The sequence below is a fragment of the Kogia breviceps genome, chromosome 2, assembly GCF_026419965.1.
Source record: "Kogia breviceps isolate mKogBre1 chromosome 2, mKogBre1 haplotype 1, whole genome shotgun sequence".
NCBI lineage: Eukaryota > Metazoa > Chordata > Mammalia > Artiodactyla > Physeteridae > Kogia > Kogia breviceps.
This window is the reverse complement of record NC_081311.1, coordinates 16,723,476-16,744,968: the sequence shown is the minus strand read 5'-3', so window position 1 is coordinate 16,744,968 and position 21,493 is coordinate 16,723,476. Positions and strand designations below refer to the sequence as shown.

The 21,493-nt window shown below is 42.5% G+C and overlaps 1 protein-coding gene across 50 annotated transcripts in view; it reads right to left on the bottom strand.

Annotated features, from left to right (window-relative positions):
* NRAP (nebulin related anchoring protein) overlaps positions 1-21,493 on the bottom strand; it is a 70,800-nt gene that overhangs the window by 44,219 nt on the left and 5,088 nt on the right. For 9 of the 50 annotated variants that reach the window (XM_067024613.1, XM_067024635.1, XM_067024625.1 and 6 more), the window contains exons 4-12: positions 17,894-17,998; positions 16,250-16,354; positions 15,208-15,312; positions 14,324-14,431; positions 13,929-14,033; positions 10,529-10,633; positions 9,440-9,556; positions 5,317-5,424; positions 4,163-4,267 (exon numbers count right to left, since the gene is read on the bottom strand). In XM_067024613.1, the coding sequence (XP_066880714.1) occupies positions 4,163-4,267; positions 5,317-5,424; positions 9,440-9,556; positions 10,529-10,633; positions 13,929-14,033; positions 14,324-14,431; positions 15,208-15,312; positions 16,250-16,354; positions 17,894-17,998 (963 nt within the window). Of the gene's footprint in view, positions 1-4,162; positions 4,268-5,316; positions 5,425-6,881; positions 6,987-9,439; positions 9,557-10,528; positions 10,634-13,928; positions 14,034-14,323; positions 14,432-15,207; positions 15,313-16,249; positions 16,358-17,893; positions 17,999-20,434; positions 20,540-21,493 lie in introns of all 50 variants that reach the window. The other 41 variants (XM_059054817.2, XM_067024618.1, XM_067024609.1 and 38 more) reach the window with 10 other exon arrangements.

Here is a 21,493-nt window from a genome sequence, read left to right as displayed (position 1 = left end):
TTTAATTGTCCAAAGCCCAGGGCCTCTCCCAGTATCCCACACAGTGTGGCAGCTTCTTTAGGCCTGGCTTCTGCCTAAGACCTCCACACCCCTTCCCTGCATCCGCGCTAGCTATCGCCAACTCTGTCCAGACCTCCACCTACTGCCTCTGGCCGTTCTCCTCTGGCAGCTGGCCTTGCCCTCACAGGGGTAGCACTGCAGCCAGCACTGTACTTTCCTACCATTTTCTGTCTGTCTAAACTAGACTCTGAGGTCTTTGCCATTCGATCTGGCTGCTGTCACCTCCCTGGGTGACAGCCCACCTCAGTGAGTCACAGACCACTAGCTGGATGGCACTAGGCTGGCACTAGTCAGTGTTTGGCCTCATTGTTGGGGAAGTCGTAAGGAGTGGTGGGGACTGGGGCGAAAGGCAGCAGCTACCACTCAGCTCTAGGAGATGGTAATCCTGCATCAAAGTGGGGTTCAGAGTAGACAGTCCAATCACTCCAAAGAAACCAGAAATCTATATTATTATATAAACTCTTACACTGTTTAAATGCTGGAAAATAGTTCAATATTTTAAAACCCAGTGACCCAAGTGAAACAGACCCAAGGACCAGTTGACACTGCATCTCTCCCTTGTATTCACTCCATTCTTGCCTGTCCCAACATCAGCTAATAATAATTATGGCTAGGCTTCCCTGGTGGCGCAATGGTTGAGAGTCCGCCTGCCGGTGTAGGGGATATGAGTTCGAGCCCTGGTCCGGGAAGATCCCACATGCCGTGGAGCGGCTGGGCCCGTGAGCCATGGCCGCGGAGCCTGCGCGTCCGGCGCCTGTGCTCCGCAGCGGGAGAGGCCACAGCAGTGAGAGGCCCGCGTACCACAAAATTAAAAAAAAAAAAAAATTATGGCTAAAAAATGGCACTTACTATGTGCATGGCGCTATTTCAAGTGCTTTCCACATATTGATGCATCTAATCTTCCTGATCACTCTGTGGGCAGGCACTGTTATTATCCCTACCTCACAACATGAAAACTGAGGCACAGAGACCTGAAGTGACTTGCTCCAGGTCGCCCAGCTAGTGTCAGAGTTAGGTTTTAAATCCCAGCAGTTGGCCTCCCAAAGTGGCTCCCAGCCTACACACTATAAATGTGGTTTGCCAAAGCTGGTGTGCTTGGAACTGTTACTTGGTACCTTACAGATGGACCAGGTGTTCCCTAAAGCCAGAGCTAACTTTGTTTAGAGAGGGAAATGTATTCTGACTGACAAATTAGAAAAAAAAAAAAAAAAAGACTTACAGATTAGCTTCTAGAACAAGATCTAGGAAAAGCAGAGTGTTCCAGATCCTGGGCCACAGACTCTTTTGTTGGATATGGAGAAAAAGGACAGCATTGCTTCAAGCTTTTTAGTTAATGATTCAAGGAGAAAAGTTTTTGCATATTCTGAGTTTTGGACATGGGGTATTTAAGAAAACTAGGAAATATGAAGTCATTTCAATGTTAATCATTAACGAGATTGCACTACAGTAGCTTCCTAATGCATTAAGTCAGAGGGAAAACTATCAGCTCATAATAGGGTCTATTAGAATTCAGAATTATGCAGGATAAAATGTCACAAAACTGTATTTTTTAAATGGCACATTCCTTCCTCATAATGTTACATTAAGTATGTTGCAGAGTACAATCACTTTCCTCTGCAGGACATAATTAACACTCTGCATGATTAATTATATCTTTGCAGCATCACGGATGCTTGGTCATTGCTTCAGTCTACTTTCTGAAAGGTCCCTTTGCTGAGGGTAGAATCTCATTTTTAATGCTATTAGTGTTTCTAAAATCCATCTGAAGGGAATGCTCTCTAATTAAGGACCTGTGCTTGTTTATTTAATTTCATAGCTACTTAACCACCTTTAAGACAACCAGACAGAAATAGAGACCACAAATCTTCTTGTAAATGGATTCCCCAAACTTTCTGAACGCTGAAGTCCCTTCATGAAGGGTGGTAAATTCGAATTCACACAGGAGCCAGGAAAATAAAGGAGATGAAGGTGATAAAAGCAGCTGCCACTCAGTCCCAGGCAATTGCTGCCATGCAGGAACTAGGACCACAGTTCCTATGTGAACCCTCACAATTTCTACATATTGGTTCAAAAACAATTTTTTTTTTTTTTAACACTGTGTTGCCGAACAGAATACCTCTGCAGCCTGGATCTGGCTCATGGGTTGCCAGTGTGGAACCTACCTCTGGTTCCAATTAATATTTCTAATCCAGTCTAGTTTAATTCACCTGTCTGACTTCCCCAGGAGAGCTGACTATATTTCAGCTGCCTGGTTTGATCCACTGTCTTATACAGACAAATGTAACAGCAAGTCATGTTATAGTGGGAATACAAAATTGTAGAGTGCTCTGTTTTGTGTGTGCTAGGAAGCATTTTTTCTAGAATTCTACTGTGAAAACTGGCATTCAAATTCTACAAGGTGCTCTTTATCTCTCAAGTTTCCCAGGTAATGTGTGCAGCCAAAAAAGAAACTTGGCTTTGGTAGCCAAGTGTAACCTTGAATTTCATTAAGATGAAATGAGTAAGTCAACTCGAGCAAACTTGCTGGGAAAAGGAAAAGCAAAATGTAGGCCCTTTATATGCTTCTACTTCCCATCCCCTGCTTTATCACACGTTTGATAAGCCCCTTTCCTCCATCAAACTATCATTTGCCAATGATTGGCCTTCTTTGTCCTGTAAACTGTTGGACACTGGAGATGCCCAGCTGAACCTGACACTGCTCCTACTCTGAGCAAAAGGGAAAGATGCAAAGACCGATCTACCAACAGCAAAGCCCAGGTCAACTGCTGAAGCTGTGCTGATCCCAAAGGAACGTGAAGGAAAGTAGCCCTGAGCATTCAATTAACATGTCGAATGATACATTAAATTATTGATTGATTGGAGATAACTTTCACTGACAACCATAATACCAACTCAGTTGTAAACCACCTTAGGTACTATTTTTTTTTTTTTTTTTGTGGTACGCGGGCCTCTCACTGCTGTGACCTCTCCCGTTGCGGAGCACAGGCTCCGGACGCGCAGGCTCAGCGGCCACGGCTCACGGGCCCAGCCGCTCCGCAGCACGTGGGATCTTCCCAGACCAGGGCACGAACTCGTATCCCCTGCATCGGCAGGCGGACTCTCAACCACTGTGCCAGCTGGGAAGCCCAGGTACTCTTTAAAATCGTAGATAACTTTTACCTTTTTCTTTGTACATTTCTGTGTGATCTAAATTTTCTGTAATAAACATGTAGTAAAATTCTTATAATTAGAAAACAACAAATGTAATTAATTATACATATTTCATTGGAGACAAGCCAAACTATAAATAAATAAAATCACTGCTGTAATAAATTAGTGATACATATTATTCCACACATATTTCCCGAGCGCTCTTGGGGAAAAAATTTAAGTCAATGTTACCATTTCCTCTCAACTTATAGCTATTTCAGTTTACTCCCTTTGGTCCTTAAACATACCATACTCCACAACTTTTTTAAAAAAAGATCATCATTTTTAGGGAATAAATACTTTAATGTGCCCAGCAGCAGACACAGTTCCCAAACTCTAAGAGGTGAAATGGAACCTTAGGATATTTTCAAGATGAAACCAGAGTTGTCCCCACCTTATGTTGGAAATCTAAGAGTTGCGAAATGTGTAGATATGGACTTCCTATCAGAAAAGAGTTCCCCTTTCTCAGTCCCTTCCACCTCCTATGAACTGTTGTATCTTGTTTCTTTCCATCTTGCTGCCTGAGAATCACGCCACTGGGACTTCCCTAGTGGCTCGGTGGTTAGGAATCTGCCTGCCAATGAAGGGGACACAGATTCGATCCCTGGTCCTGGAAGATCCCACATGCCGCAGAGCAACTAAGCCTGTGTGCGCCACAACTACTGAGCCTGCGCGTCTGGAGCCCGCGAGCCACAACTACTGAAGCCCGAATGCGTAGAGCCCGTGCTCCGCAACAAGAGAAGCCACCGCAATGAGAGGCCAGCTCACCACAACGAAGAGTAGACCCCGCTCACCGCGACTACAGAAAGCCCGTGCTCAGCAACGAAGACCCACAGCAGCCAAAAAAAAGAATCACTCCACTGGAGGGAAGTGACAGGAGTAAAGCAGAAAGGACTATTGGAAAAGGACATACATCTTTCAAGGGAAGCAGTTTCATTGTTGTCTGATAGGCAGGAGTGAGGGTGGCTGGGTAGTTGTAGTCGACAGCATTATGTTTGTAATTGGCCTTGTAGGCAATCTGAAACACAAAGAAAAAAACAAGAAAAGAGAAATTAGTCCCCTCTCTCTTTTGACCTTGTTTGAATGTCATAAAAGCATCTTTTAAAAATAACCAGAAACAAAATTAATTCAGTTTCATCACCTCCAAGGAAAATAAAATTATGTTCACACTTCTGTTTTTAATTAATTTGAATTCTTCTTCTTAATTAATCTAAAATTAGTTAACGTCATCTGTAGCACATTTATTTTATCTTTCTTATTAATCATGGAACCCCTTGTAGTTTTTTGTTAAAAAGAAGCATTTGCAGACAAGTATATAACAAAAGAGCTTCTTGGCTAACCCCCAGAAAATAAATGAAAAGTCAAGAGTCTTCAGAGCATTTAAAAAAATTTTTGAAGGTCAAATTTGACATTCTCAAGTAGAGGAAATTTGACGTTTGTATGTTTTAATAATGAAATCAGTTCCTTCTCAGTGTCTTTTACCTCCAAGATTTACAATTTGGCATTTACAAACCTGTAAACTGAATTGACAAAGCCAAAGAGAGATTAATAGATCACATGCTACTGGGAAAAGAGGGTCCTGATCTATATCGTTATGCCAGTATCTTGAGCAGTGCCTGGATACAGGAAGTTTTCTATGAACACTAAGATTGAATGAATGAATGAACCAATCAGCCAACCAAGCAACCAATTCTAAATAAATCGCAATGCTTTGGAAATTTGAAGCATTTCAAATGAGAATTGTGCTCATCCATTTCTCTTTATCTCTCAGAAACTGAAAGTTTTTCTCATAGTGGATCAGTTACAATAGATCTAAGTACTCTTCAAAGCAGAGAAAGTTGAGTTTAATAAATTGAAGCTTTTAAAATTTTTCAAAGATTTTTTTACCTAGCCTTGGTTGCACTGATTAACATTTACAAACTCTTCTGGGTCAATCTTTACACAACAAAACACTGATTTTTTAAAAAAGGGGAGGTTGAAAAAGAATTGGTTGAATTCCTTGTGCCCCACCACTCTCCACGCCAACAGACCCCCCAGGACCTGCAGGCCCTTCACAACAGGACTCACGTTGCTTGCCAGGCTTCCAACTTTCAGAGCATGGAGCATCCGTCTGTCCATCCCAACTCCTTCGTAGTGGCCTCTCATGTGGTTCTGGTAGTTTTCTTTATATTTATTCTACACGGGAACACAAAACCTTCAACAAAAGCATTCTCTCCCCAACTCGTTGAAGATAAACTACTCATCTTAATGCACTAATCCAAAACATAAATGATTAAATAGAACCTATTTAAGTATTCAGTGTGTCTCTCAATTAAAAATAAGACAAACTTAAAAAAAATAACTTAAAATTCAAGAAGTTGAGGTGAGACAAGCACACAAGCAAACATAAGATCTGATGCACCCAGACGGCACAAAACGGACCTGATTTTTTTTTTTTTTTTTAACACTTTCAGTTGTAAATATACCAGATTTTTCCAATGTGAAAACCCATCACACAGGTGTGGAGCTTTCCAAGGACAAGCACTGATCATACAGGGGCTGCATGCAAGCCCCATGCTGGGGGCTAGTACACAACACTGCATGCTATTACCTCCAGTTCTAAATATATGAGGAATAAAACCTCAACTTTGCCAAAATCTGTGACTTATACATGACACATTGGTCACTACCGCAACCATGTGAAATAACGATGTTATGTCCCAAATGCAGCTTACCAAACAGAGAATAAAACAAGATGACAAGAAGTCATAAATAAGAAAAGGTGGGTAGCTTCTAATGAAGCTACATTAAAATCACCTACCCTGGGAGGCCATGGAGTTTCCAGGCACTGAGAGTATTCCAACAGAATACTGTTACTCTGCATCAGACACAGTTCTACTTACCTATGTTAATCTCCACAAGCACTCTATGAGGAGGAAGGAATTATTACCATCCCCATTTTACAGAGGGAAAAATGGCTCCAAGGACTTAACGTGACCGAAGTCGGCCACTTGGCTAATTGTGGAACCAGGTCCGTCAGCTCCAAAGCTGGTGCTCTTAACCATGACACTTATGTAGAAGACATTCCCTACTGAGCCTCACGAAGTCCCAAGTGATTTTAAATTCTACTATTATACGCAGCTAAGCAGAAGTAGAATCATAAAAACTAGTCCTTGATGTTCTCAAGGATACATCCCCAGACTTCGAGAATTTCCAAATCTGCAAAGGCCATTCCAGCATATATCTGCTCACCTGTAAGATGGGGAAATAACACCTGGCTCCCCCAGGTGACTGTGCAGGTTAACTGAGATCTTGTACTAATTTAAGAAGCACAAAGTCAAGTTGAGAGGGGACGTTGCACGCTCAGCCAAGCTCCCTCGCCAGCATTCACCAGTAGGAGCCAGATACTGCTATACACGAAGGATGCAAGTGCATCCTGGGGACTCAAGGTCAAGTGCATGCCAGGGGATTTAACACTCCATGGACCAGCCCCAGCAGGCAATCTCTATCAAAACTCATAGTATTTGTGCCTAAGAGGTCATGCTTCTCCAAGACACCCAGATACATTCACATAGACTGTCGCTTAGGAGACCTAGAAATTAAGGTTGTTAAAAAAAAAAGGCCAAACAGACATGTAGGCATTAAAAACTCACATCACTGGTGAATTTTGAGATCTTGCTCACATTCCTGAATTGAGGTGTTTCACAGTAGTTGATACTATGACCTTTACTACTTTCCAGATCCTTCTTATACTCCACCTTGGAAACCAAAACACCAGATGTACAAGAGAACCAAACCTGAAGTCACTCTTGAAAATGTCACCAGGACTCGACTTCGGATATTTTTAGAAAACTTTCAACCCAAGATTTTAAAATACCAGGCATAGCATACTGTAGGTTAACAATATGTGTTTTCCTTTCAAATAGTGATAAGTAAATAATCAGTTTGGTTCTGAATATTAAAAATATATAGCCCCTTTCAAGAGTAAATACTTTAAGATTTCATATAGCTCAAAAAAATAGCAAAATCGTTTTAGAAATCCAGACAGTCGATACTCTTGGGGACAGGTGTCTGGACTTCTGGTCATGTCCTGTTTATTGATCTGGGTGCTAATTACACAGACATATCCACTTGTGGAAATTCTTCCTGTTGTACACTTATGACATACGCACTTCTCTGTATGTATACTTAAGTAGAATTTAACCAAAAAAAGTTACTTTACAAAAGAGTGTAATAAATGAGACCACTCATAGATGTAAAGTGTCTTCTAATTTTAAATGGCTAGTTGAGCTCCCCTGGGTAGCTAGATATAAGATGTGAGTCCATAGTTACTAAATAGACTCCAAGTCGTCCCAGGTAATTGGAGAAGGCAGCTGAAGGGTGGTTACCATTAATAGAGGCCTGGCTGGTTTGTCTTACTAGGTAAACATAAGAGCAAAAAGAAATGGAAGGTTCCCTTGTGACCGCTTACCAAAGGAAATACAACTTATCATATCTTATAAAACATTTGGTGGGAATATGATTTTTAAAGTATGCAAGATGCATTGTAATGCTTACAATATGGTATAAAATTTTAAAAGTACACAAAACTGTATATACGTTGAATTCTAATTCTACAAATGTATGTTTTTATATTCATATATTAGTTTATGATATATTCACACAGAAAGAGGTCAAAATGGTAACAATGTTATTCCTGAGTAGAACCACATTATCAGCTGTCTGGTTCTAGTTCTGTCCCTAAAAGTCTATCTGAACCAGAACAAGACACTTTACTTTTCCAGGCCTATGACAAAGAGACGGCCTAAAGACTGCAAAGATCCCATCTAGATCTAATGTTCTCCGAGTCAAAAGCAAGGTTCAGCAAACTTTTTCTGTAAATGACCAGATAGTAAATATTTGCCCCTTTGCGGGACATCCCATCTTTATATCAACTCTTGTAGATCAAAAGCAGCCATAGACAATAAAATTACCCTGCAGTTGTGTCATAAAAATATTACTTCTAGATGAACCGGTTTGCAAGGCAGAAACAGAGACACAGATGTAGAGAACAAACATATGGACACCAGGGCAGAAAGTTGGGGTGGTGGTGGTGGTGGTGGGATGAACTGGGAGATTGGGATTGACACGTATACACTAATATGTATAAAATGGATAACTAATAAGAACCTGCTGTATAAATAAATAAATAATTTTTTTAAAAAAAGCAGCCATAGATAATATAATGTGTTTCAATAAAACTTTATTTATAAAAACAGGCTGTGGGCTGGATTTGGCACTCAGGCCATAGTTTGCTGACCTCTGGCCTAGAGCATCAGAATCATGTGGAATATTTGTTTAGAATGCAGGTTCCCAGTGCTCGGCACCCTTCTACTACTTCAAAGTATCTGAGGTTGCTGATGAGGCCCAGGAAATGTCACCCTTGTGATTCTGAGCAATTAGAGCACCACAGGCTAAGGAACACTTTGGGGTAAAAGACTGACTCTTAGGGGTTAGAGAAGAAAAATGTTTTAGGAAATTTGCATATCCTTTTTTGAGTTTCAGATAACTTGCTAGGTGAGTCCTATGAATAGCCTGCCAAGAGGCTGACAACTCAAATGCCTTCAGGGTCCCGATAGGCAATGCAAACAGAGAAGCTACTATGAAGAAACTCCAGGACTTAAAAAGGATATGGGGAGCTAGAGGGGAGATTTCCCTGCCAAATAGTCCTAGCAATTATAAAAATCCTAACCACTGCGTAGGCCAAACAAAACAGTCTCTGGCAGCCAGGTCAGCCTCTAAGGCGAGGGGAATTCACACGGTACACACAGCTTCTCAGAAACCTGACCACAATAACAAGAGAATGAGGGAGTTTCCACATTCAAAACACTCCCATCTTCGATTTCCACTCTATAAGAATGACATATTGTTATAAAGCTTATCGGCTCCAGTATTCTGGCAACTAGAAGTCTGTTGTTGGGAACTTTGGAATATCTATAGCCCTGTGAGAATTCTGGGAAGAAACTTTTGAACCATCAGAAAAAGATTTAATGAGTTTGATTGTAGGCTGTCTTGTGAATTGCTTTTTACTGACTATTCGTTCTTTGGGAACGGGTAACTCGTGTAGTTTATGTGGTGTTACATGGAACTTTTCCTTCTGGGGTCACCCCTCCGCTGTCTGTCGGAGATAAAGGAGGTGACAGCACACAGGTGAAACTGTGCCCATACGTACCTCACTCACAAGCTTGTTCACGCTCTGAGCCCGCTTGAGAACCAAGTTGTCTTGGGCTGGGAGGGAATGATAATGTGCAGCGCCCTTCATCTTATTGAAGTCCTGCCTGTATTTTATCTGAAAGAAGCACAAGAAGAGCGTCTGGAGTTGCTGTTTTCATGCTCCATGAGAGAAGTTACTCCACACTTACTTCGCATTTAATGTCAACATTTATTTAATAGAATTTTCTGGAGGAAAAAATAATCGCATGGGTTTTTCCTCCACTAAAGTCCGTAAACCACTTAGTCCCTTTTATATGAAAATTTTACTGCCCCCTTTCCCATTTTTTACACTGTACATTCTAATTCTGCATGAAGAAAGGTCTCAAAATGATCATACCTAAAGGTATAATCCAAAACCCATTCTGCCCTCGGTTTTAACAATCATTTCTCATCCAGCCTCCAGTGATGAATGTGTCTTTTACTTCCCCTCTCAGGGAAAAGTGCACTCTTCTAAGGAAATGGGTAATAACTGAATAGTAACAAAGTAAAGGAGAAGGGCAAAGGGGGTGTGAAGGGAATGCTGGGCTTCTGATCATAGATCAAGTTCAAGTTGGTGTGAGATCTGCAGTGTGCTTTGTCACTTTACCAAGTTTAATTATAGCTTATCTTTCAAGGACTGCCAACTGGCTAACATTCTGCAAATAAAAATCATTTTATCAACCGGGTTACACCGAGTTTGATAATCATACGATTTATTTTAATCAGCTATTCCTCTGAAGTGCTCAATTTCTAAGATGGGTTATTTTGCAAAGACTCTCCTAACCCCAGCTTATCTAGCTGGACCGGTATGTGCACTTGCTTCAGCTGACTTCAAGTAAGTTGTGTGGCTTGTCCACGTCAATCTCCTTTGAGGCAGATAAATGTGACCTAACAGCATGAGCTAAAAATGCAGATGTCAGAAATTTGGCTAGGAATTGAGGGCTAACATTCTGCTTTGACTCAGCTCTGAAAAATTTAACTGTATATAGGTTTCAGTAAGCACAGCCTTCAAAGTCTCATTTCTCCTCTGCTTCTGTGACTCTGTGGGTCGTCCCAATGTGGTACTTACATCACTAGCGAGTTCGTTGGCCTTCTTGGCATTCTGATAAGCCGGGGTCATCATGGCCGGGAAGCTGCCTTTTCCTCTGCGCTCGCCATACTCTTCTGAGTAACCCTGCCGGGTCAAGCAAAAAGTTTAATCAGTAATGCTCCACTCCTGGAATGGGTGGGGGACTAGCAATGATCTCTCTTAGAGCCTGTTCCCGTGGAGGCCCGCCCACCTTGGAAACTCCTGTGACCACCCGTAAGAGCAGTAGCACGTGGTCGTTAAGGTGGTAGATGCTAGAGGTAGACCCAGCACGCAGTCAGCACTGAATACATGGTAACTATTATCATTACATCATCACCTCCATCAGATAAATCAAGGTACTCTATGAGTCTCCTAGGCTCAGTATTTTGGAGTATTCATTTCTTCCTTTTTTTTTTTTTTTTTTGCGGTACACGGGCCTCTCACTGTCGTGGCCTCTCCTGTTGTGGAGCACAGGCTCCAGACACACAGGCTCAGAGGCCATGGCTCACGGGCCCAGCCGCTCCGCGGCACGTGGGATCTTCCCGGACCGGGGCACGAACCCATATCCCCTGCATCGGCAGGCGGACTCTCAGCCACTGCGCCACCAGGGAAGACCAGAGTATTCATTTCTTAAATGACACCTGGAAAGTACTTTTGTCTTCCAGTAGTCTCGAATGCCACCGTTCTCAGGCCCCTTAGCAGATCTATGGAAAGACACATTGATATTCCACATACTGTCTCCCCCAGTGATGGATTCATTTCATTTACCAAGAAAGAGATATTATGTAACTATTTGAGTTTTTGTAATTTGGCCGAAAAGACTTCACATTGCAATAAGATGATCTCAGCTGGGACCAAATGTATATTTCAGACTAAGTATTACAACCCGAGTCTTAATTTCTTCCATCCTCCTCCCCACATCACCCTGGCTCTCCCACAAAGAAGAACCTTCTCTCTCACGGAACTGTCATCACGTTACTAGTGTAAAACTTCGCCAGCAACCGGAGGTACTTCAAGACCCCGTCAGATGCTACCTTCTCTCCAGGGAACTCCTCCCTCACTCCCAGCCCCACCCCAGGCAGAATCAGCTGCTTCCTCATCTGTGTTCCCACAAATCTGGAACAGCCCTTAGTGTGCCCCTTTGGGCTCATGACTCCATCTCTCTCTGGCCTCCTCCAAAGCAGGGGCCTGCCCTGCTCCAGCATCACGGTTCAGAGTCTAGCACACATACTCTCTTAAATGAAATAGTGGGGTCAAATTAGAATGTCCAGGCTTCCTTTTTATCCGATAATGACAACTCTTTGGCCTGAGTGCTCCTTTATGCTTGGCTGCCAGAATGTTCTGGGCCAAATGTAGTAAGTGAAAAAAATAATAACAACAAAGACTCTCAAATTCTTTGGTAACCTTCTTTTGCCCATTCTGCTTTACGGTTTGGAGTTGGCTTGTAGCTTCATTTTAACGTCTGTGCTTATGTGAATATATATTGTGTATGTAAATCTTTTTGAGACCCTTAATCCTATTGGGGAGTTGACAGGTTACAAATTATAGATTACATGGTATAGTCCATTAACGTAAAAAACTACTCATTAAAAAGAAGAATGGGGGCTTCCCTGGTGGCACAGTGGTTAAGAATCCGCCTGCCAATGCAGGGGACATGGGTTCGAGCCCTGGACCGGGAGGATTCCACATGTCACGGAGCAACTAAGCCCATGTGCCACAACTACTGAGCCTGCACTCTAGAGCCCGTGTGCCACAACTACTGAAGCCCATGCCTAGAGCCCGTGCTCTGAACCAAGAGAAGCCACCGCAACGAGAAGCCCGCACACCACAATGAAGAGTAGCCCCCGCTCGGCGCAACTAGAGAAAGCCCAAAAATAAATAAATAAAATAAATTTATTTAAAAAAAAAGAATGAATTGTTTGGTCTTTTAGGCACTACAGATATTTATAGTGTATCTGACTGTCTGCCTGCTTCTCTATCACTCCCTCCTACTCTCGCCCTGGTGAGTCACAGTAAATCACAGCAAAATGCCACAGGATATGGAGTCCTCTTGACTGACAGCTGCTGGCAGTGCTATCGAACGACACCCACTTTGATTCTTGTATTTGTTATTATCATGATTGGAAACTTCAATCAAAATGTCCTAATAATCAAGGTTCTACTATGATACTATGAAGTTACATTTCATCACTGTGTATAGACAGGTCTAGATACACACATGAAATTATATGCGTGTGTTACAACTAGTGGCAGATAGGATAGCCCAAATTTAGAACAAAATACTTTTTGCTAAATATGGAAGCCAAATATTTTTTAAACTGACTTTTAAAAGTCTTCCTGAGCATTCTAAACAACCTATTTACAACATGAAACCAATAAAAACGTATTTTCATTGAGTTTTAAGCACTGAGAGACCATTTAACTGACTTATCATGAAATTTAATAAAATGCCCTTTTAAATTCAAAACCAAACATTTTTGCTCAGATAGACATTTGCAAAAGGGTCATAACCTGTCTTCACGTGCATTTTAAGTTCCACATGAATATATCCCCAATATAAGCAACTTGGTTTTCTGAAGAAGAGAAATAAGTTATCTGTTTCCTTTTATAAATGATGTATACTGAATGTCACATAGGTTGTAAAGTGTACCCAGTGCCAAAAAATTTAAACAACTGTCAAATTAAGAAAGAAACATCACCCAAGCCCACTGAACGTACCCTTCCGGACACATGCTTGGTCTTCCAACATTCTTTACTTACAACCATGAAAAAATAATGTTCCCTTTGTCCCTTACAGCACCTGTCTAGTACCAGAAAATCAGAGGGATGTGCAAATAAAATTAGCTGCAATTGTCACTCAACCTTTTTACATCCTGCCAAGATGTGGTTCATTTCAGAAGTGAAATTGAGAAAAAGGCTTACTTTCTCTGGCATATCGCTTTATCTAGCAACCTAGATAAGAAATTCGTTTTCTAAGAAAATGAGTCCTGCAGTGGCAGAGAAGTGCTCAATATTTTTCAAGAAATTCATTTTGATCCCTTTGTGCCTATGCAGTGACAGGCTAAACACAGCCAGTCCTTAGTCCTTGGGACTTTTCTTCAATGAATAGATGAGGATGCTTTATTCCTGGCAAACCCACCATTTTGATATAGGTCCTTTATTTTTAAAAAAGGAAAGAAAAAGTGCTTAGAATCTGTTTTCCTAAGTGAGGCAAGTTGAGCCCTGTGTAATTGTTTGCTACTTTCCGGCTTGGAAATTCCACCTTTCATAAATAGGGCAAAGAAAAATCACAGCCCAACCCCCGATTAAACGGTCATAGGTTGTGTCACAGGCTAGAGGGCTGCCAAACTGAGAAATGACCATCAAAAAGGGTCTCGCAGGACGTCATTTTATCACATACCTGGCCATACTGGTCCATATATTCCTTTGTCAATGTGCCCTCAGCTCCAGCAGCTGGACCAGCCGTTCCCTTCGTTTCTCTTTGATATTGTTGATGGTACCTCACCTATTTGAAGAGGAGGGATAAATTTAGCCTCTTATGCACAGGGGCCAGCACAGTAAAAACGAATGTCTTGTGGAATATTCTTTTTCTGCTTGGGTCTAGGGAATGTGTCTTAGACATAAAAGTACCTGATCATTGTCCTGGTAAAACTGATTGAAAACTATGTAGGAAAGCTACTTCCTGTATCCACGGTGCAAAAAAACGGAGACAAGGAGACAGGAAGTTGGACTCGCCAGGCCCAGGTAAACTCCTGCTGCCTTCTCTCCCATGGAAACATTGCCCTGGACACTTACGTCACTTGCCAGCTCGTTGGCTCTTTTGGCTATCTGATAAGCAGGTGTGGTCATAGCAGGAAAACTGCCTTTCCCTCTCTGTTGTTCATAGTCCTCTGTGTATCTCACCTGGAAAATGAAAACAAATTTTGAATCACATGCCACAATCCCACCATCTCCCAGGCAATCTGACTGAGAAGCCCTGCTCAGGGCTCCCACAGCACCCTGCACATCTCCCGTCACAGCTCTTATGCAATGTAGTTGGCTTAGAGCTTGATGGACCCTGTGTATCTTATTTACCATTTTATTCCCAGGACCCAGCTCACCGCCTGAGACGTGGAGATGCTCAATGTAGAACTCGACACATACCTGTGAGCGCCAGCTGTATACCAGGGGGTGAGGCCAGGCAGAGAAGCAAGGCTTCTGCCCTCAAGGAGCCGCCAGGCAAGTCTGGGAGATGAAAGAGGCTTCTCAATCCAAGCCAAGCGGAAGCCACTTGTTAAGCTGAACCTGGACTCATGCTTAGACTTCCCACTCACAGCAATACTAGTTCCCAGTCTCAGTATGCCATGGAGCAACTGGGCTATGAAAAGGCAAATGGCAGAAATTCTTCGGAAGTTATCTTCCACCGTTTGCAGTGACAAGGAGAGACTTCTTTAAGATTAATCAGATATACCTGGTTTGTTACTAACACCGTGTAAACTTTTCTCTCTAAGGAAAAGTTTTTGCAAGGTCTCTGCTAGCTGTCAAATCTGATCTAACCATCCTCGACCTTAGAAAGTTCTTCCTGGCCCCCGCACAGGATTGAGATGCCGCCTGCATTCTCCCTGCCTCCTCCTCCACGTCAGGAAAGAACGGGGAACCTTAAATGAGAATCACTGCATCTGGCCTCCATCGTTTCTTACATCACTTTGAAGCTGTCCCGCCGCCTTGGCCCGGAGAAGCTCAGGGGTATCCGCCACTGTGCTGAACCTGGAGATGTGTTCGTCGTGCCCTCTCTTGTACTCCACCTGGTGAGGGGACAGCACAGGGTCAAGGTCACAGCCAACAGGCTTTGTAGGACCTCTCCTTGTGGCTGTCCTGAAGCTACACCATCGGGCAACACTCAACGCAAACATATGGCAAGTCTTTCTGGTTTGTTCTACGGGGTCCTCTCCAAAAAGCATCAATGCTCATGTGTTAAGTCCAAGAGAGTGCCAGGAACTTCTAAACAGTAACAAAATATTCATTCATCTCCATAACAATCCCAAATAAGGCAAGGCTATGATTTTTCCCCATTTTACAAAAGAGCAGCTGAGGAACAGAAAGGTCAAGTAACTTGCTCATGGTCCCACAGGTACTACGTGAGAAAGCCAGGATTCAAATCCCAACAGTCCAGCTCTAAAATCTGAGCTCTTAACCAACAAGTTGTGCTACTCTTCAGGAGGTTCTACCATCCACTTAATAAAAATCAGTGTCCTGGGCTTCCCTGGTGGCTCAGTGGTTGAGAGTCCGCCTGCCGATGCAGGGGACGCGGGTTCGTGCCCCGGTCCGGGAAGATCCCACATGCCGCGGAGCGGCTGGGCCCGTGAGCCGTGGCCGCTGCGCCTGCGCGTCCGGAGCCTGCGCTCCGCAACGGCAGAGGCCACAGCAGCGAGACGCCCGCGTACCGCAAAAAAAAAAAAAAAAAAAATCAGTGTCCTTAATGCTAACGTCACCACAAGAAATTATTTGGTCCAGTCTTGTGGTGAGCTACATGGTCTTCTCTCCATGTGATAGATGCGGCCCAAACAAGGCACAGAGAGTGAATGACAGGGGAAAGATAAGAACATAGTTTTCTCCATAATATCACACTAAGGGTACCTACTGCCCCGAAGCACCCTCCTTTTGGATTTTATCTGAATCCCAGGGGTTCACGAATGACAAACATTAGCGTAATCAGTGGTGAATAAGCGCGAGGACACGCACTTGGCTGGCCAGCTGGTTGGCTATCTTGGCCCTTTGATAAGCAGGTGTGATCGTGGCTGGAAAGCTGCCCTTGCCCCGCTGTTGCTGACGGTCTTCTGTGTACTCCTGCTGGTCAGACCAATGTCAGCATGAGAACCGATATGAAATACAATGAGAACGAATAAAACTGCAGCAGCAAGCACATCAGAACCGATGCAATTGGATGTAGAAGATACTCGGAAAATACTTCAGCCACCTGGAATAAATCTGAAAATGTTATTCACTTGGTGATTTAAATAACACCTTCAAGGGGCTTCCCTGGTGGCGCGGTGGTTGAGAGTCCGCCTGCCGATGCAGGGGACGCGGGTTCGTGCGCCGGTCCGGGAGGATCCCACGTGCTGCGGAGCGGCTGGGCCCGTGAGCCATGGCCGCTGGGCCTGCGCGTCCGGAGCCTGTGCTCCGCAACGGGAGAGGCCACAGCAGTGAGAGGCCCGCGTACCGCAAAAAAAAAAAAAAAAAAATAACACCTTCAAGGCTGAAGAAAGCATATTTCCCAGGTCAAAGGGTTTCTCCTTCGGTGTTTATATTAAACTGTGTGGAACCTGGCACCACCCAAGGGATGCCCTTTAACTCAAAGGCCTGTAGGATAATATGCAGCAATTATTATGCAGAAGACTTTCTGGTACTAGAGACAGTTCTGCTGCACTGGGAGTGAAATGTCTGCTCTTTTCTGCTCCTTACTTTTGAGTATCTCTGATGGTCTGTTTTCCACCTTAGCAATTGTGTTTCTGTTGTCTTCCTTTCGTTTGCTAAAGAAAAGTTACTAAAGACTAGCAATATTTTCCAGAGTGGTTTCTTCAAGGGGCAGGTGCCCTGGGTGTATGGAGAGGACTCGAGGGTGCTTTGTGCAGATCACTAAGGATTTCCATAATCTGGGCTAAAATTGCCTTTTCTACGATGAAAACCTACTAAGATCTCTCTTATGGTGCTACAGGTCAGAAATCTAAAATAGGGCATCAGGGCTGATTCCTTTTGGAGGCTCTGGTGGAGAATCCATTTCTTTGCCTTTTCCAGCTTCTGGAGGCTGCCCGCGTTCCTTGGCTTATGGCCCCAAACAGTTTTGACCTCTGTTTCTGTTGTCACTTCATCTTCTCTCTGACTCTGACCCTGCTGCCTCCCTCCTTGTAAGGACTCTTATTACATTTGGTCCACCCTAATAATCCAGGATAATCTTCCTATCCTTACCTTAATTAGGAGTTTGGGTTTAGCAGATACAAACTACTATATATAAAATAGATAAACAACAAGGTCCTACTGTATAGCACAGGGAACTATATTCAATGTCTTCTAATAAATTATAATGAAAAGAATCTAAAAAAGAATAGACATATACATATAAATGTATGTATATGTATAACTGAATCACTTTGCTGTACATCAGAAACTAACACAACATTGTAAATCAACTGTACTTCAATAAAAAAGAAAAATCCTTACCGTAATCATATCTGTAACATCCCTTTGGCCAGGCAAAGTAGCATACACACAGGTTCCAGGGATTAGGACGTGGGAATCTTTTGGGGAGGGCCAGTATTCTGTCTACCACAATCTTAAAATAAAGGGATATTCAAACTAATTGCTAAAGTAACTTTCCAGGGCCCTTACCTCACCCAGTGACTTTTGAGCCTTAGCCATCCTTACGACTTCAACGTCTGGCAGAGCTCCTGGGCGCCAAACATTCCCTTCCCCATATCCAGTCCAATAGGCTCTCTATAGAGGAAAAACACAAACGTATACAAACACAGACCCCACACATTTGCCTGGTAAGGTCCCCCTACCTACACCACCCTCCCGGCAACACTCACATACATTGTCAATATAAGATAGAAAAAATAGACATTTTCTAAAAACTATAAACTCTTCTTGCTTTATGGTAGGTCTCACCTAACCAGAATGTTCATTTTTTTTCAAACTAGAAAATAACCTAATATCCTAAATAACCAAACTTTCTGAGATTCACTTATATCATAGAAGAGTTCCAAGTGTAACTTAACATTTCTTGGCTCATTATTGCACCAAGAAGGGCAGCGGGGAGTTGCTGTGGACAGGCCATCTGAGATTAATCAGCACTAGTCAGCCAAGCTTCAAAAACCTGCTACCTGTTGTGTGCCAAGCATTAGATTAAGCAGTTAACACAAGGAAAAGAAAATCAAAAAAGAAGAAAAAAATCCAAGTTTCTCTTTTAAGATACTTGTGACCTATCTATGGAGATAAAACTAACATATGAAACAATGAGCTATTAGAGAGCATTTGTGTGTTTAAATGTACTGGATTGAAGATAAAACACAGTGAGAGTTCTGAAAAAGCAATCTGTATATGATGGCCCCTGGTTTGGACAGGAATTTGAGCTGGTCCTCCAGGGCTAAGGTCAGTTGACAGATGATGCAAAGGGAAAAAGAAAAACATCTACTCTAGGAGGTCAGTTCCATGAAGGCAGGGATTTTTATCTGTTTTGTGCCCTGATGTATTCCAGTAGCCTGGAACTATGCCTGGCGTATAATACTCAATAAATACATGTTGAATAAATTCTCAGAGTGGGGGCTGCCATGAATAAAAGCATGAAGGCAGTGATAGGCTTCATGTGAAAGACCATGAGGAGGTGGGCTTGATGGGAATTGGGGGTCAGGATGAGGAACCAACTGGGCTGGAGGTGGGGCAAGTTGCGCAGACCATCTCTGGGCGATCTGGAAATCCAGATCATTCACATGTGAAAGTATGCTCAACTACGCTCCCAATCAGGGAAGTTTACATTCAAACAACAAAATACAGGTTGTTAAAAGTTTTATCTGGTAATACCAAGTGTTGGTGAGTCTGTGGGAGACGGGTGTTCTCATACTCTGCCTGTGGGAATATAAAATGTACAGCCATTTTAGACAGAAGTTTGACAGTTCATCCACTAAAATTAAAAAGGCACAGACTCTTGATCTAGCAACCTCATTTTCCATTATCTGGTCTAGAGAAACACTCACTGTGCCCCAAAGAGGTCTTTTGCATAAAGGTGTTCAGTGCAAATTCATAACAGAAAAAAAAAATGGGAAAAACGCTGCCCATCAATAAGAAAGCATGATACATCCCCTCTTAATGATTGTACCTGTGATCTACCCACCTACGACAGCGTAAAAGGTTGCTGACATAGAAACATCTCCAGGGTATTTGTTGAGCGAAAAATGCATGTTGTAAAACAATGCATATTGTTTCATGGAAAAACGAAATTATACATTTCAATAGAAATATACATCTGTAATTTTCCATAAGAAATACTAGCTGATATTTATGGTGCTGACCAGTGTTCTAAGATCTTTACATTTATACACTCTTTTAACTTTTACAATCGTTCTGTGAATCAGGAACTGTTTGAAGTTCACTTAAAAATTGAACTTAAAGAAAGCCGAAGAAAAGAAAGGTTAAATAACCCATTAAAGGTCCTTCAATAAGTGGCAGTAGTCATATATAAATGTAAGTAACAAAAAAATATATTATACAGATATTAATTTGTAAATGAGGAGAGAGAGTCTGGAAGGGTACCCACAAGACTGAGAACAGTGGGTTCCTCTACAGAAGGACCTGAGATTGGAGATAGTGGACAAAGGGTGACTTTGCACTGTTGGGACTGTTTTATTGGGATCATTAAAAACAAATGGTTGGGGAATTTTGAAATGATGAGGCTGTGAACAGAGAATGACCACAGATTCTCAGGTGATGGGACGAGTAACTCAGAGACAAGCAGGAAGGTGTGTGTGACCATTGTCACAGAACAGGCTGGAGAGGGGCAAACCCAGGAGAGGGAAGGTCCGCACAGAGATCCAGGCAGGAGATGATGGGGCTCAGAGCTGGGATAGTGAAATGGGAGGGAAGGGGTGGAGCTGAGTGAAGGGTCAGAAGAAGAAAAGGCAGCCTGGGTTTCCAGCCTGGTGTCTGATCCCAGTGACAGAAACACAGTGGTTGGAAGGGAGAAGTCAGGGAGCTTGGACTGGAGCAGATTTGGCTGAGGTGAATGCTGGGTCTTCTGCAGACAGCTGGAATTACCAACTGGATAAAAGAAAGTGTAACCAACGCCCTCTAGAAGTAATACTGATAATACAATTCATTTGCATAGGGTGTCGTTCTTTTCTCTGTTTCCAAACCCATTTATAACTCTTCCTTCACCTCATCCACCAACGGTTGCCTGTTAGGTGCAGCCGCCCCATCCTTGGATTTCATATCCCAGTGAAAAACCGATTTAAACCGTTTGCCATCGTCCTGGTCATCGATCTGCACAATGAAGATATTATCAGTAATGTTTCCATCAGAAATGGGAAAGGAAACAAATAATATACAGCTAAACTGGGGCGGGGATCCTAAGTCTCAACTGCAAAGCATCTTAACTGCACTACAAGCCATAGCTGTCAGTGTCACCACAGCTTCATCTGTACCACCAGCCAAAGGCCACATAGAAAACACCTGCTGCGGGCAAAGCTCTATTTAGCAATGTAATTAAAAAGGCAACATCTCTACGAGCTAATCACACAACACCAAGTGTTCAGCTTAGAAAACACTAGACATTAGAGCAGTTGTTCTTAACTTTAGCCTGTGCAACCCCCAGAGAGCTTGTTAAATGCTGGCTCCCCCAATTCATGGAGCTGTTCTCCTATGCTTTATAATTTCACCTTTCACATCTTGATCTATAACACACCTTGAGTTAATTTTTATGTATGAGGTAGATATCAAGGTTCATTTTTTTCTACGCAAGTGTCCAATCGCTCCAGTACCATTTATTTAAAGATCATTCTTGCTACATTGAAATGCAGTGGTGCCTCTGTTGTAACTCAAGTGACCACATATGTGCAGCTCTATTTCTGGATGTTGTATTGTTTTCTACTGGTCTGTCTGTCTATTCTTACACCAATACTATGCTGAGTTAATCACTACTACTTTTATAGTAAGTCTAGAAATCTGGTAACCTAAGTCCATTGATTTTGTTCTTTAAGACTTCTTGGCCATTCTAGAATCATTGTATGTACATATCAATTTTAGAATCAGTTTGTCAATTTCTATGAAAAACACCAGGATTTTGGCTGGGATTGCATTGAATGTGTAGATCAATTTGAGGAGAACTGACATTGAACAATATCTTCATGACTTATGGAATAGGCAAAGATTTCTCAGGGAGAACATAAAAAGAACTAACAACAACAACAAAAAATCAGGTCTTAAGTCCAAACCCAG